The sequence below is a fragment of the Glarea lozoyensis genome, assembly GCF_000409485.1.
Source record: "Glarea lozoyensis ATCC 20868 chromosome Unknown GLAREA2, whole genome shotgun sequence".
Lineage (NCBI taxonomy): Eukaryota > Fungi > Ascomycota > Leotiomycetes > Helotiales > Helotiaceae > Glarea > Glarea lozoyensis.
Window position 1 is genome coordinate 425273 of NW_007360994.1, and position 16539 is coordinate 441811.

Consider the following 16539-nt stretch of genomic DNA (forward strand, 5'->3'; position numbering starts at 1 on the left):
GCCAGGCGAACGGTTCTGGTTTCGAGACGAGCTTCCGGCGCATCAGACGAAGGGAGGATGTTCTTTGGGGCTTCGAAAGTGCCAGGCACGACAGCCTACCGCCGGAAGAGCTTAGCAAACACAAATGCGATCACGAATTATGAGGCAGATTTGACTAGCAAGGACCGCGCGAAGCAGAAGGAAGCTGTAAGGAGGTTGTTGGCGGAGAGAGTGAGAGATGACTGGGAATGGCAATGGCCGGAGCCTGAAAGGGATATGAGAGTCTTTGATACACCTGGTTTGGAAATTCAGCACGAGGAGGAGCGCCGCCCGCGGTTATCTTTGGGTCTCCTACGCCGAAGCCGCGACCCTAGTCGGGAGCCCAGTCGCTCAATCAGCCGCGCTGCTAGCCCTGACCTGTCCGACCGTCCCCATCGACTCTCACTTAGTGTACTTCGTCGTAGTCGCGATCCAAGTCGTGAACCTAGCCCCGACCTGGGATCTGATCGTCCTCGCCGAATGTCTTTAGGACGCCTCCGAATGAGTCGCGATCCTAGCCCTGAACCTGTCGAATTGGAGTGGAGGCAGCGAGACGAGTGGGTTAGCGACTATAGTGATAATGAGACTATTCCCCAGGCGTCTCCCTCCCTGGAGAAGACATCGTCTGCGTCACATCCGAGCCCGTTTCGTTTCGAAACGCCAGATGGTGTTGGAGAATCAGTTCAGCGAGGGGAGGATGAGAAGAGAGAACGGAGGACGAAACGTAGTAAGGAAGAGATGCAGTTGAATGACGGATTACGGTGCTTCGTGGAGAGACGGGATGCATGGACTGGCGCAAGACATGTCCCAAAATCTCCCATCAGTCCGGCTATGACCAGAACGAGATCGGATTCTAGTGAAGACGGCCATAGCTCTACGGCCATTGACAACGATGAAGACGAAATTGAAGAGGATACAGACACGGAAGTCCCTATCGCACCGCCTTTGTTGCCTCCGAATAACGCCATGCGCTCGAGTATTACTCCAGATAATTACAACACCATATATGATAAAGTTGTTCTCCAACAACTCTCACCCTCGTGTCCTATCAACCTCAAAGATGTAGTTCGAAGCTGTGTTCACGGTTGGAAACGTGATGGAGAATGGCCACCTACAGGCACACCCATGGAGCCAATGAGAACGAAGAAGAAGCCGAGAAAATTGAGCGTTGCGAGTATTTTCGGGTTGGACAAAGGAAAAGACGAGAAGGATAAAGAGCCGGGAAGTCCGATTAGAAGGGGTTTGCAGAGACTTATGAGTAGGGGAAAGGATGGAGGTTCTGCGGTGCAGAGTCCTACGACACCTGGCAGACCAGTTACACCAAAGGATGGAGCTGGCGCATAAGTACGATGCGAGAACGTATTGGTATATCAACATAAGGTGGGTGGTAGTTATCTGGTAAAGCGTTGGGAAGTACCTGCGCATGAAACTCTTCTCTGGTTGCGCTAAGCATTGATTTGGTTATGGTCAGCATTCGCATATGAATCTTATGAATCCTCATGATTGTTAGCATTAGGCTTTAGTGTTTAGCATTGGTTAACGATTGATGATGGATAGAGGGACGGTATTATAGTAATTGATAATGTCTCAACTCCGAAGGTGTGTATTTTGGGGTTTTCCTTGCGGTGAACTTGAGTATTGACTTGGAACAGATTGAAACCTCGTGACTATCCTTTCAAGCCTGCTAATCTATATTAGAGATTAGGACATGACTGTTACCTGAAGAGGCATGCTCACGACAGGCGAAAATCATTGATGTTTCTCAACCTGGTCTTTATCCAACCCAGTCACGTGAGCGGCCTCGTAAGTCACTTCGCCGCAACACTCAGCCACGACCTACATCCTCATCGCCAAAAAAGCAACACATCTCATCTTCAACACATCTTACAAACGAAGATGAATTTCATCTCCTTCACCGTTCCCTAACACATCCTCACCAGCAATGGAAACTCACGAGGACGACCACCCTCAAGCCGACCCCGAAGATGCGGTCGACCTCACCCATGTCACTTTCATCTACCGCCTCTTCACTATATCCTGGGGCATCACCTTTTTCCTCATCCTCACTTTATACCCCATCATCCTCCTCATCGAGCATTTCTCCACGTCCTCATTTGCGCGTTGGTATACCCCCATAAAATGTCTCGCGCTCTTCTTCTTCCTCGTCCCGTTTATCCCGCTGCTTTCTGGGCCTTGTCTGGGTGCCTGCTTGACATTCCTGTTTATCTTGATTAAATTGCCGTTTATTATGGTCTGGGGACTTGGAGTGGCGTATTTTAAACTTGGGATGCTGGTTGCGGGTTGGCTTTGGGGATATCTCTTTTCTGGAGTTAAAATCGCGGTGTTTAGAGCGCCGCTGTTGGAGTGGTTTTGGAGACACTGGACGTTTCAGACGCCGCGGTTTGGGTGGGAGTCGATTCCGGAGTCGCGGTCGAAGGTGGGGGATGAGCATCATCGGACGACGAGTCAGCTTTGTGAGGGGTGTATGGGGGTTATTGAGAGGTCTGGTTTGATTGTGGGAAATTCGAGGGTGGTGACGCCCAGAAGGGAGGTGCATGGGTGGTTGTTGCATATCAAGGGGGTGGAAATCCGGGGAGAGGAGCAGGTTGCGTGTCATTTGTGTAATATTCTTTGGTATAGTATGGAGAGGAAGGTGAGGGAGGATGTGGCGAATGGTATGAATTATGGGAGGAGGGTGATTGAGCGGGAGGCTGGTGGTGAGGGGCTGGAGTCGGGTAAGCAGGAGGTTGAGCAGATTGTTCAGCTTAATGTGGTGATTTATGAGGAGTATGGGAGGAGATGGTATAATGAGCGGAAACGGTATATTCAGGTTTGTGCGTCGCCGGGTATGGCGGTGCAGAACAATATGCGAGCATTTCTGATATCTGAAGGTAAGCTTTTGTACTCTCCGTCAGACTCAATGCTGATTTCTGTTATCAGAATCTCTGAAAGGCGAAAGTGCAAGTATTGAAGTGCCATTTTGGACTGGGGCTCCTGATTGTATAGACTTGGCGAGGGAGTGGATAGAACGATGCGAATCGGAACACGACCTCTGTAAAACAACAAACGCTACTACCGATATCTTGCCAACAAGGCTTGTTTACGTAGGGAGTCTAGTGTCACCCGAACTTCGAATTCATACCACAAGTCCAGGTGAAGATATATCCTACCTCGCTTTGAGTCACTGTTGGGGCAAAAGCAAATTCGAATCATTATCTGTCGAGAATCACGAGTCGTGGTGTAGAGGAATAGAACTCGAGACCCTCCCAGCAAATTTTCAGGACGCAATCCATTTCACTCGCAGTATCGGAAAAAGCTTTGTCTGGATCGACTCATTATGCATTATTCAGGATTGCCCCGAAGATTGGGCCAGAGAAGCAGCAAAGATGTCGTCAGTCTACTCACAAGCGTATTGCACAATATCAGCCAGCGGCGCAGACGAGGCAAATGGAGGCTGTTTCCGAACACGTAATCCGCTCATGAAATTCCCCTGCAATCTACTATTTTCCGACGATGATACACTCGCTATCAGGACTGTCGATTCTGCATCTGAGAACGATAATTTCGGTGTTGAAGTGGATGCTAGTCCACTTAGCAAACGAGCATGGGCATTTCAAGAAAGACTGTTGAGTAAGAGGATAGTGCATTTTGGAGCCAATTATCTGTTCTTTGAATGTAGTTTTCATTTTGCGTCGGAGTTACTTCAGGGAGGTCAGGAATTCAGCTCAAAGCGCACACCTGCTCCACCCAAACACTTTTTCAATAACTGGCTTTCGCATTTCTTATCACGCTTTGCTGGCGAAGGACATGAGACGAAAGGTCCGACCACCTGCGTCTCATCCTCGCGATATGACAGTGTGACTGGATATCGAGCCGCTTTCAATACATTACGACAGAGCGAACCAACTTTACCTTCGGACACGCATTTTCTGCAACTTCGTCTACATGCATCGTGGTACGAGCTCGTCACCATGTACACCAGCGCCGATCTAACGAACACTTCTGATCGATTAATAGCAATCTACGGGATCGCACAGGGAATACAAGATCCACAAGATCCACCAAATTATATCGCAGGCCTCTGGAAACATCATCTCCCATACGACCTCCTTTGGCACCTTGATACTGTCCCATCGCCTCGTCCGAGATATCCGCGAGCGCCGTCCTGGTCTTGGGGAGCGATTGATGGGAGAGTAACGCAATCTCTCCTCGTTCCTCCTGTCGCGAAGAAGGAACCGGATTTCCACATCATCAGTACAGCTAATATCATTGCTGTGGAAATGCTGGAATCTACACCTGGTATTGCGAAGGGTTATATAGATCTCGAATGCCATTGGTTTGATATAACAAATTTAACGTACGGTCCCAACCGCTATCATACTTCGAGTCTCGTGCTACGCACGACAGAAATCCCGTTCAAGGCGGAATATATACCTGATTATATGACTGAGCAGCCGGAGTTTTGTGTGGAGCTTGTTAGGGTTGTGAGGTTGGATCAAAGATTGCCGGCGACCTGGATACTGGAGACGCATGGGATTGCGCTGGGGGGGGAGAGGGGAGAAATTGGAAACGGCGAAGGGTATAGGAGGGTCGGAACGTGGGTTGCGAGGTGGGAGATGGATGTGAGGGAGGTCGAGGCGTATAGACAGAGAATGGGAGAAAGGGGGAGGAGTGGTGATGTGGAATTGTTTTTGGCGGCGTTGGGGGATGCGGGGAGGGGTGTTGGTGAGGGTGGGAGGAGGGTGGTGAGGGTTGTTTAGGGTTTTGATTAAGGGAGTTTCGGTGGTTTTGGGCGTTGTTTGGCGCAGTTGTGTTGTATGAAAGAAAAATCATACATGATAGAATACCCAGCTTTGGCGAATAGAAACACATTCCATTCTCTTTTATGCCATTTCTTTTTGCGAGACACACCTCCTTGTCATCAATCAGCCATAACAAACGTCCCCTTCACACCCAAGAAAGAGCTTTCATGCAACATGCTGCGCAGCTCACCAGATACCACCCCGCAGTTGATCGCAAAAATAACTTCTCATCTCTAAACAGACCAAAAGTACATCTGCTCCTGGTGCTGCTCCCAAGAGAGCCTTTTAGCTGCGTAAAATTGATAACGTATATAGCGGTATGACTTTCTACTTGTCTTTCTTGCTTTGAAACTAATGTTGGTACTACATTCTCAGGCTTTTTATGTCATCGAGTGACCATGAAATCTTACCATGAAATTTTGGAGATGATCGTTACGTTTAAGCAAAAGAATTGTGCGTGCACAGTAAGATGGTAAAGATAGTTCTTTGTTTGAAGGCTCGTTTTGCTAGATATAACATGTATGGTTTATGTTAGGTTGTAAAGTTGTTTGTAGGTTTTAAATCTTGAAAACCGGAGGAGGAATAAGTTTTAAGGGTTATAGTGTTACTACAAACATTTTTCGTAGGGTGTTACGTTAGTCCTCGATATCCTCGAGTACGGTAGTTATATCTGTAATCAGATTATCGTTTGTTTCAGTAATTACCGTGTGAGGAATCTGTATCTGAGGGCAAGTGGTAGCTTTCTTCGTAATGGGTGGAAGATGGTGATGATGATCGAGAAATAAAGAGTGGTTAATAAAGTTAGTTTTTACTGTAAATTTGCTGTTGTTTCTTCATGCTGATAACAGGAGTGCGTCATTGAGCCACTTGGCTAGCGGGTTGATCACTTCTATCCTACCCTAGAAATAGAAGGGATGCGTGAGCAGTATTTGCGCATCGTATGTACATTTAATTGTTTGACAAGATGGCGTTAGATAGCTCCAAGACCAAAGCCACTACATTCATAACTTCTGTTAGCTGCTTTGTGGAAATACTGCTGCTGCGTGTTTAGGATGTGTAGTAGACTTACCGAAAATTTGGTTCACGATAGGAAAATTTGCGCTCTTGCTTTGATAGCGTCTTTGGTTTCCTTCTCTATAATAAATACCTGTACTTAAGCAATAATTACTACAAACCATTCTGCAAAGTTATCTTCGTCATCTTCGTCATCCTAGTCAGTATATTCTAAGCGTCGTCGGTTTGCTCCAAACCGACAACAACAGCGCGCGCATTTTCGAGATCGTCCTCTTCTGTGCCATTGTCTGAGACAATGTCACGAGCGCGGTTTGCGCTTTCGCTTTCGTTTCGCTTTGCGACTTTTCGCGGATTTTAAGGTGAATTTGCGTACCTCGGGGAGGTGTTCTTTAGTGAGGTTCTCACGCTGGATGATAAGTGTCAACGTAATGTACTACACTGGAAAGTTAATGTGAAAATTCTTGGGTTAGGCTCAGTATGATTGAAAGTAGAATGGATATCTGTGTGGTGATTTGTGCTGGAAGCTACGAGGATGGGATGGTAAAAAAAAGCGCAATTTCGGGTTCTTGAATTGTGGGAGATTTTGAGTTATTGAGTTATGAGAGGGTTGCTGATGTAAATTGTTCTTCTAATAAGAAGGGTGTTTGGCTTTATGTATTTTAACTTGAGTGGCTGTTGGCTAATGTATTTGTAAAATGAGGGAGTGATTTTGTAATTTGCAGCTCTGCAATCCTTCTCCGGCCGAGTGGCTTCTCATCTGATTCTTGATGACTTCAATCAAAGTTTCAAACTCTCTTTCATAGAAAGAAAATCATCGTCTAACCATACCTTCAAAAGTGGCCGTTCCAATAAACGGCAACTGACTTTCGTAAAATCAGGAAATGATAATAGTAAGATGCCTATTCTCAATATCTAAATTCTACTCAAGTCTTGACCGTCAATAAAGAGGGAATCATAGTCCACTCATCTTTTCGAAAGAGGGTCTCCTCCAGAAGTTTGGAATTTGCGTCAGCATCATTTACGCATCGGTTTTACCGATTCCAGTACTTCTCGTAACATGGCGATTGATATCTCTAGTGCGTTCAACGCGAATACCGCGACATTCATCACCTCCGGTAGCTGCTCCGTGGCAACTTTGCTGCGTAGCTCTGGGATGCGTAAAACTCGCTTACCGCGAACCTGGTCTACAAAAAGCTTACTTGCCCTACTTACTGCTTTGGCAGATACCTCCGCCTTTTTTTTTACGACGATTAAGCGTGCTTACTCAATGGCTGTTAACGAATGTTAGAAATTCACACAGTTAGTGTCGTTATTTCCGTCGGTAAATAAGTCCATCGATTTGTTCCAAGCTTTGTGAAGCATTGCGTGTAAAGTTGAGGTCCTCCTCTTCTGTGACGTTGTCTAAAGGTAATATTTTTAAACTTAGGTTGTACTTTAGCTTTGCCTTTACCCTTACGATTCTTTAATAGGACTGTCTCTTCAAAAATGGTTAATTTATGTTTAATAGATAAATATTTGACACTTTAACTACCTTAATATATTAGCTAACGATAGTATATCTAAATATAATTTTCTTATAAATATAAAGGAAATAGTAATACTTTCAACTTACCTCTCTTATATCCTAACATGTTTTGTGAAAATAATTTAATTATTCTATTACTAACAAATTCTTTTATTTATTCTCTTACAAAATTTAGTATCTTCACTAATCGTACTACTCCCTAATTTGAAATCCTGTTAAGTATAGAATAAATTGTCTTTCTTTCATCTAACCGTATTTATATGCTAATTAACTTTGTGAAATAAGATCGAGATATTTGTCATTTACATATTCTCTCATTTATTCTCCGGCAAACTTTAATATCTCAACTACCTATATTACGCTCTAATCTGAAAACCTCTCTAACAAAGAGGCAATTAATGTCTTTTCATCTTGTAGTGTATATACAGGTCTTTGTATTTAGTTTAAATTTTAAAATAAATAATGTTTATTTAATGTATATAATTCCGCGGATTAGCGTTTTAAATATTATTTCTTTATCTTAACTATTCGTACTACTGACGGTTTAAATCCCTCCTCTATACTAAGTAAATTATGTTCTTTTCATCCCATTAATCACTTGCTTTTAACTCTTAACATCTTTAATAATTTTAGCAATTAAAGATTCTAATGTTTCAATTTCTTTAAGTTCTCTGACAATTAGCAAATTAATTTACATTTCTTTATCTCAACTGATACTAATCCGCCTCAATGTTAATCCCTCTTGTAGGAAAAGGAATTCCTCTTTCTTTTATCCTATTAAAGATCAGGAAATTTTTACTTTTACACTATTATCTTTTCTTAAATCAGTAAATGACTCTTGTAAAATGGGTATTTCCAAAAGTACTCTTGTGGATTTACGATTTATTTTAGAACTCTAACTCTCAACTAATCATAATACCCCGTATCTAAATCCCTCTTCAATGCTAGGAAACTTATGTTTCTTTCATCTCATTAGGAGATCGCCCATTACATTATTGTCTCGAATTAAATCAGTAAACGACTTTTTTAAAAATACGTATTTCTATAAATTCTCTAGCGGGTTCATAACTTATTTTACAATTCCCTCATCTCATCTGACAATAATACACTGTATCTGAATCCTTCTCTTATACTAGGGAAATCATCTTTCCTTCATCTCATCAAGATCGCCATTAACTTACACATTTATCTCTAATTAGTTAAACAAACAACTTAGATAAAACGCGTATTTCTATATATGTCTTTTGAGCGGAATCACAACTTAAATTACAAAGATTTGATCTCAACTATTCACAATATCCTGTAACATAAATCTCTCTTTTATGTTAAGCAATTCATATCCCTTTCATCTTATTAAGACATTTCACAGATCAAATACGCCAAAATACTTTGTAAAACAATCAAGCAATGTTTGTAATATGCATAATTGCATTGGACCCCGATTTCCATTCATAATTCTCACAAAAGAATGTGGTGAATAACCCACCCGTTCTTTCATAAAGCGCGGGTTTGCTTCTTCCTTTCTGAAATCTTTCCAACCTTTCCAAACTTCTTTCCAACAAGCATACGACAAAGACAATTGCATTTCAATTGTCCTTGCCCATCAATACCCCTTTCTACTTCTCGCTAGACCTGATATTCTTGCTGCGGTAGCTACCATTGTCGCTCTCGCTTAGTATTGTGGCACCACTTCACGACAATAGGACGGCGTCTGTATTGGAAAACAACACAAACAATTGTCCGGGATTTCAGAAGATCAATTGTTGGCTTTGATATTGTGAGGTTTAGTATAAGTCAAACACCTCCGCACCTTTCAGGAGTTTCTTTCTTTCTCTTCGACCACGACGATTTGGATTTCACAAAAGCTGGACTTTTACCTTAATTACTTTCCCAATCCGCTTCGCAGCGATATTTACTCTTTCGTACCACTCTCCCTCCCTGCGACATTCTCTCATACCAGAGTCAAAATGGCGCAAGTTGTTAATCTCGTCGGCGAGGATGCTGAGCAGAACCCGAATATCATAGACGACCTCCTAAAGACCTTGGATGGTTTCGACAGAGGCACCATCAACACGCTCAGCCAGATGGATCTCTCTCCTCTCTCCGCCATTCCAGGAGAGACCACGAGGCTCTGGACTGAAACCTCGACAACCACGCCTTGTCTCTTCCCCTCCTCCGACTGCTGGACCGCCAAACCACCCTCAACAACCCAGCTTATTCTTTCGACCTTGGATTTTCTTGCCGACCCCAACCGTCAGGAAAACCCCCAAAATATAGAATTCAACGTCTTCCACCGTGGAGAAGCTGCCTCCCCTGATCTTGAACGCAGACTAGCGATCACGCAGCTGCTAGAACCGGATCGAGCCAATCCCGTTCATTTCATCGGCTTCAAGATACGAGAGCTTCCAGATGAATTTCTAAAGTGTCCATTGGCGCTTTCAGAGCACGTGGAGCCGTATGAGAAGAGCGGGCATCAACTAATATTGACGCCGAAGTATACACTCTCTGATTTTCACATCGGTAAGTACTAGCAAGCCCCTTTTCCAGCCAGGACTAACATGTTCTAGATTCGACAGATGGACTTTCAGTTCCTCTAGGGGACTGTAAAAAGGTGTGGATTTGTTTCCCACCAACAGCAAACAATCTCGATTTGATTGCAAGAGAAGAAGGAAGAAAAGCGAAGATCCGAAGGATCGGAAAGAAACTTGAAGGAGGTGTGATTTTCGAAACCACTTCTGAGCACGCGGTCTACTTGCCTGTGGGCTGTATCCATGCGGTATTTACGACCACTGGAGGATTCTTGAATGCAATGGACTTCACAACTCCCGACTCAGTTGGCACGTACGCGTTGCTCTTCAATGCGAAGATTGATCGCAAAAACTCCTCTTTCGGGGATAGCTGCTTTAACTACTTTGGGAATAGTGTGGAGTTGTGTTTGGACGAGGGATTGGACTCTCAGAATGCGGAGGTGGCGGTCAAAGCCTGGGTGGAGGCTACGGAGAGAGTGTTGGACTATGCGGAAGATGATAGAAAACTTGTTACTGAGTGGAAGGAAAATTGTATGGTCTTCTGGAACCATTTCCTGGAGAAGTACCAGACGCAGAAACTGGCTTGTCCTTGTGGCAAATCGAAGAAGGGAGAATTCGTGGAGCATTTCCGCGAAAAGCATCTGTGGGCCCCTTCGCGGGAGAAGTCACCACGGCGCTCAAAATCAAAGACGCCAGGAGCATCAAAGCGTTCAGGTAGCGGCAGCTCAAAGGCCTCGGGCAGTGGCAGCTCAAAAGCTTCGAAAGCAAAGAAGCCCAAAGCCGGAAAGAAGGGTCCTCCCAAACCAGAAGCAGAGGCAAACGCACCGGCAGCAGAAGCACAAGGAGCAGAGGTCCAAGAAGAAGATGGCCCGGTAGAGGTCGCAGCACCCGCTCAAGTAGCGGTCAGAGAGGGATTGAGGTCTGAGAGGAAGCGCGGCCGTGAAGAAGTGGAGGAAGTGGAGGAAGAACCGGCGGCGCCACAAGCTGCAACTCGGGTTTCGAAGAGGATGAAGAGACCTGTGGTAAAATCGTGATGGACGAAGCTTTTTGTGGTGGTGCTGCTTAAAGCAATTTTGTACTGTAATTTGTATTTGCGCTCTGAGAATTGTATTTTGTTGATCATGGACATTACTTCTTTGTCCATCCACTTCTTGAATGCTCTTAATTAATCGTCGAGCCCCTGTAAAGTGCAATTCCATTTGATACTGCCACTTGAATAGATGCAAATCAGCCGACGGTCCAGATAGATACAACATTTCAATCCAGTGGGCTGATTACGGCAGCTGCCTGTTGATTTATTCAGTGTATGCCCAAAAATGTTGCCCGAGCCGAAGTCGAACACAAACCTCCTTTCTCTCTACAGTTAGGGCAGTTTACGCTCTCAATGTCAGAACTAGAGCAAGAAATTACCATATGAAAGACAGGACGACGCAAGTACTCATGATGAAAGCAATAGAGAGAAGATTGAGCAAATTCATGTTAAGAATTAACTTATTTGAACCAGACAAGTAAGACCGAGAGGTAGGGGATCAGTCTGGCAAGTTTGTATAAAAGTGCAAGGATTTGAGATCTTGAGGAAATTGAAAGCACTGAAGCTAATCTAAACAGCATATGGCATGCCATCATAGCAAGTATTATTGCACAGAGTACAAGATGCTGTATGATGGCTACATCGAAAATCAAGCAAGATCATCGGGCAACATACAGGATAGTATTACTCCATCCACCACAAGACTAAGATAGGAGCCGTAATTGAAGCTAATTAAGATGAACTGAATAATGGACTGTCGTGAGAGATATATATGATCGATAATTCGGGAAGAGGTGAAGGAAGTCCATTGAAGTGAGGTTGGCAAAAAGTGGGACTAATCTTAGAAATGTGGCTGGTGATCTAAGGTGTGGCGCCCAATTTGGCTTCCGCCTTGAAATCTTTCATATCTTCAACTTCATTTATCAGCATCTATCGATTTATTATTCAATACAGCCAGTCTATACCCGACTCAGATCCGAGCATACGCCAGACCTTCTCCGTACCAAGCGTGCAAACCCCAATCCGCACCCCTCCACTGTTCGGTCTCAAATTCAACCTCGACGTGGTCGTGTCCCACACCCTCGGAGGTGACCTTGAAACGTCCATTTGTCACCGAAGCCCAGCAGTTCTCTACTCTAAACTTGAGGATACAAGAGCCGGCTTCGATTCGCCGCTTTCCTTTGAGTGTCTCTGGGCCTTTGCCGTGTACCCTGTAGTTGTTCGGTCCCTGGTACCTTACCTCATATCTGATAATGACAGGCAATCCATCGATATTGGTAGCGGCGAAGTCATAATTACGATTGTAATCAGCTTTCGAAAGTGCTGGTATAAAGTCAGTTGCAAATTTTTGAGTACAGGCTGATAGAACAAACCCATGGTCTTTATAGTCTTGTGTTTCTTGGCTCCCTCCGTCTGCACAGATCAAGACTGTCGCACGAGCGTTTGAGTAGATTCTCTGGCTCATTAATGGAGTCCTCCATGGGGATTGACTTGGTTACAAAGCTACGAGTTCGTGCCCTATATCGACAACCTGTTCAATGATCTTCTGCGTCTGTTTCATCGAACAGTCAGAATGTTTAGCTTCACTCCAAGCATGTTCTTGACAGCAGCCCTAAGCTCATTTGGTCCCTCAAATACACCATCGCGAATTGAGATTTTGGCATCAATCGTGGAGTAGTGCTCCAGCAGAGCGATTTCGTGCTTGGGGTTTTCTTCTTGATGTATCTTTATCAATCTTTGAACCTCCACAGGGCTAGGCTGCCCTGACATGCCTCGGTCACGCAACTACATTCCATTCTCAAGTCAGAGTTTGTGAACTTCTCGAGAAAGTGAGCGTTGGCGGAAATTGCTCCCCCTTGCTCCTGTCGCCGCGGTGGAGAAATCGTTAAGCTTTTCGACACTGCTGGCAGTGAAATTTATGGTGATATAAAGTGAGGATCTGTTAGCTTGGCCGGCAATGCATCTTCGATTTTTTTTCGAATCCCGAAACTTCCTTGGACCTCTTCTTTTTACTATTCTCCATCCATTGCGTGGTTTCGGAAAGTCGCAATTCAGGCTGACGAGATTCTTCACGCCGATTATTGTTCTACTTGAATTTGACTCTATCAAACTTTGCAAGTCTGAACTCGAGGTCTTTGAGATCATCAGATAGCTCCTCATGCGCCAAAGCTGACTCTGCATCTTTTGACTCCTCAATAAATTCGAGAAGTTATTCCCGCACCTTCTAGATTTCCTTCTTACATTTGAATTGAACAGCAGGGATTTCCCCATTCAAAACAAGTCTCACCATCTATAAGCTTTTTCTCACTCCTATTCCCAATATGAAGTTTATCGCCGTCCTGATAGCATGATACTGGAACCACATTTTGTAGTCGATTATCGCTACAGAGTTTGCGAAGCATTCGCAACTCTTCATTTATCGATGTACCTACAACTCTGCCCTCGCTATGTGTATCTACCAAAGATGGGAGAGAGTTTGAGTGCGGATTCGTCTTCGATTTGATGATGTCCAGGTTCGGACGAGTCGAAAATTCATGGTGTTGAGTCCGATATGCAACCGGGGATCCGAACTAGAAGTTTCGAGTTCACAAAAAAGTCGCAGTTATTAGATGTCTTAAAATACTAGAATAGCTCCAAAATGATAATGCCGTTGCAGATTCTATCTCCTGAAAGCACGCGCATCTGCTGTCACCCCTCCACAAGGCTTTGTGACACATGAAAAGACATTTTTCCAAAACAGCGAGCTGATCTCATCCGGGCTAACACGCTAGGAACTTCTACAGTTTTGGTGTCTTATGTGAAAGAGCGACGAAGATGTTTATTATCTCTCCTGCGTTTGATGAGTGGGACCGTGGCTGGTGGACGCTAGCCCACCTCATCTGTGGCGTCATTTTCTTTCCTCCCGAACTCGGGAGGCCTAGCTGGAGGTCCTCGCCCGAGGTCGACAAAGTTTCTACATTCACAAACATTCCTCCATCAAATACCATATCGATTTCTCGACTTGGTTGTCCTCTTGATTCAAAGACTCTTCTTTCAGTCGCAAACATGATAATATTCGTGGCTTTCGTCCACCGCCCTTTTTGTACGACAGGACGGCTTCAGTGAGCCAACTGGAATCCCTAATTGTTATGAGCTGCATCGCCAGACAGCCTCACCGAGAATCACCAGCAAAACAGGGCGAAGAATTAACACCCTTTTAACTAGGATTCTTGTGAGGCTGCAGCAAATTTTATTTCAAGCGGCGACCCGTTTTCTGGCGTGGGAATATCTTTGGACACTCCCCTCTATGTTGACTGCACCTCATCAGCGATCAATTTGCCTATCTTACAGCCAAAACCGCACCCCAACCACCAAAAAGCCCAACGCCGCTTTCTCGCCCACCATGTCCGAGCCATTTGATCACCTCTCTGGTGACCTCGATTATTGGATGGGACTCGACCTCCTGGATGCTTGCTATGATCCGATGCCTGTTGGCATGGATCTTGGCGGGTGAGTTTTTTTTTAGCACTTGCTAACAAAAAGGGTGAAAGGCGCCCGCTGCTCGTTGTGCCACCGTTTGTGCCTCCCAATATTGCCAAGATGCAAGGGGGATGGCAAGACATTGAAAAGAATCCGACGGACTTCAATGTGCCACCTGATACTGACGCCGCCAACTTTTCAGGGCCACTTGTTGAAAGTGATTCCTCCCCCGGGACAACGGGTGATGGATTGTCTTCGAGTGACTACAAGAAGCAACAGTTAGTGATTTTTGACCAAGTCACGCAGTACGATGAACTGATAAAAGTATAGCGTGTGCAGTGTTTGTAGAAAGGACTTTGAATTTCGCTACCTGCTCAAAGCACATGCGCTGTTTGAATTTCATGACAATTTTGCTTGTCCAATTCCACATTGTGGCAAGTGTTTTATTAGCGACAATGATCTTTGTGCCCACAGCGAGGCACATCGCATCAACAGCCACAAACCTACGAGTCTCCTGTTTGACTGCGCTGAGTGTGGGGAGTCACTGTTATCCAAAACTGACGTTCTCCGGCATGCCAAAGAATCTCAACACCAGCCTTACGCATGTGTGTGTGGTGCCCGTTTCTCGAGACCCGATGTACTCAAGCGCCATATACATTCAGTCACCACAACCGAGCCATTATATCCCTGTAATTTCTGCCGTCGCCATCGTGGCGCGGATGGATTCAGACGAAAGGATCATTTAACGCAACATATGCGAAACTACCATCACCACGATCTTCACCACGAGCGGAGACTTATGCATACTTTCCCTGTCTGCCCGCACCCCCAATGTCCACAACACAGAGTTGAGTCTTTCAAAAAGCTTCCAACGAGTTTGCAGCTTCAACAAAAGCCGTTTGCAACCCAATCTGCTTTTACAAAGCACATGCGGTATGAACACAATGAATCGGCATTTCCCTGCGACGTGGCTGGATGTGATCGAGTCGGGAGAAAGGGTTACGCCCGAGAAAAATCTCTGAAAAAGCATCGTCAAGATTCACACCCCGAAATGCCTTACCATCAGGCCAGGGAACGAGATCGGTACTTCACATGTGGCGGTTGTGGAAAGAAACTCGCGTCACGTCAATCACTTACTGTACACGAAAGTGGCTGGAATGGAGAACTTAAATGCAGAGCCCTGATCGAGGCTTTTGCCAACTCGTCCTGAGTAAATCTTGCCAACTCGTCCTGAGTAAATCTTGTCAACTCCGTCATGGCGATCGACCACCGCGTCCGGCCGCTCCGGCGGAACAAAGTCGTGGATCACATACCTGTTTTCTGACACGCTAAACAACCAATGTTTTAACAATATCAAACCCCTTGTCTGTGGACTTTCCCACTGATTGATCTGAAGCGGGTATTTTAGCTTTTGTTTTCTTCTATTTTTCCACACGACTCCCCTCTCTCTGACGGTTAATGTAAGCGGGGTATAAGGGAACTTCTAGCACTGTCATTACATGTAATATTTCTAGCCTCATAGCTTATTCTTTCAAAATAAATCAAACAGTCATTACCGCAAATATTTGAGTAAATGACCCCCATTTACTGTCACCCATTGCGTGACCTACTATCAAAGACACATCCCCTCGACCTGCTGAACAGAGCTTCATAACGTGCAAGCGGGAGTAGAGACAACCACATAGGTGACATGTTTTACAGACGTGGTACAGTCCAGAAACCACCTAGGAGTAGTGAGATAGTACTATTCTTGTTGTCGCTTATGATATCTTGCACAATAAACTGTATACGGAATTGGCTAGGAGCATTGACCTTCAGTAGCGGGTGGAGGGGATAAACTATAACCTGCTAATCGGGCGAAGAAGATGTATACACGGAATAGATACATACATAACAGTCGATTGTGATTAGGGTGACAGGCCTGCCGCAGGCCTAAGAGTCCTGAATTTGGTTGGAAACCACTACTTCTGGCCCCGACGAAGATGTCTTACGCAATACCTGATAAGCTAAAAACGCTACGAGCAAGGACGAGATCAACTAATCAAGAGATATACCGAATAAAATAAACACCATGTACGTACTCAACATAATTCAAATACTTCAAATTTCAACTTATATTATATACACCACTCACCTCACCCCCCTAACACCCCCCGGAAAACT

At 44.8% G+C, this 16539-nt stretch overlaps 5 protein-coding genes across 5 annotated transcripts; 4 read left to right on the forward strand and 1 right to left on the reverse strand.

The window, feature by feature from the left end:
- Nucleotides 1–57: 57 nt before the first annotated feature.
- GLAREA_03458 (uncharacterized protein) lies at nucleotides 58–1362 on the forward strand (the record flags this gene model as incomplete). The annotated part of the gene is made up of 1 exon (XM_008083711.1): nucleotides 58–1362. The coding sequence occupies one exon, from the start codon at nucleotides 58–60 to the stop codon at nucleotides 1360–1362; it is 1305 nt and encodes a 434-aa protein (XP_008081902.1).
- Nucleotides 1363–1960: 598 nt separating this feature from the next.
- Nucleotides 1961–4778, forward strand: GLAREA_03459 (uncharacterized protein; the record flags this gene model as incomplete). The annotated part of the gene is made up of 2 exons (XM_008083712.1): nucleotides 1961–2909; nucleotides 2959–4778. 2 exons carry the CDS (start codon nucleotides 1961–1963, stop codon nucleotides 4776–4778), a joined length of 2769 nt encoding a protein of 922 aa, XP_008081903.1.
- A 4548-nt stretch (nucleotides 4779–9326) lies between these two features.
- On the forward strand, nucleotides 9327–10921 carry GLAREA_03460 (uncharacterized protein; the record flags this gene model as incomplete). Its single annotated transcript, XM_008083713.1, has 2 exons — nucleotides 9327–9879; nucleotides 9927–10921. 2 exons carry the CDS (start codon nucleotides 9327–9329, stop codon nucleotides 10919–10921), a joined length of 1548 nt encoding a protein of 515 aa, XP_008081904.1.
- A 966-nt stretch (nucleotides 10922–11887) lies between these two features.
- GLAREA_03461 (uncharacterized protein) lies at nucleotides 11888–12382 on the reverse strand (the record flags this gene model as incomplete). Its single annotated transcript, XM_008083714.1, has 1 exon — nucleotides 11888–12382. One exon carries the CDS (start codon nucleotides 12380–12382, stop codon nucleotides 11888–11890), a length of 495 nt encoding a protein of 164 aa, XP_008081905.1.
- Nucleotides 12383–14299: 1917 nt separating this feature from the next.
- Nucleotides 14300–14706, forward strand: GLAREA_03462 (uncharacterized protein; the record flags this gene model as incomplete). Its single annotated transcript, XM_008083715.1, has 2 exons — nucleotides 14300–14406; nucleotides 14448–14706. 2 exons carry the CDS (start codon nucleotides 14300–14302, stop codon nucleotides 14704–14706), a joined length of 366 nt encoding a protein of 121 aa, XP_008081906.1.
- Nucleotides 14707–16539: the final 1833 nt, after the last annotated feature.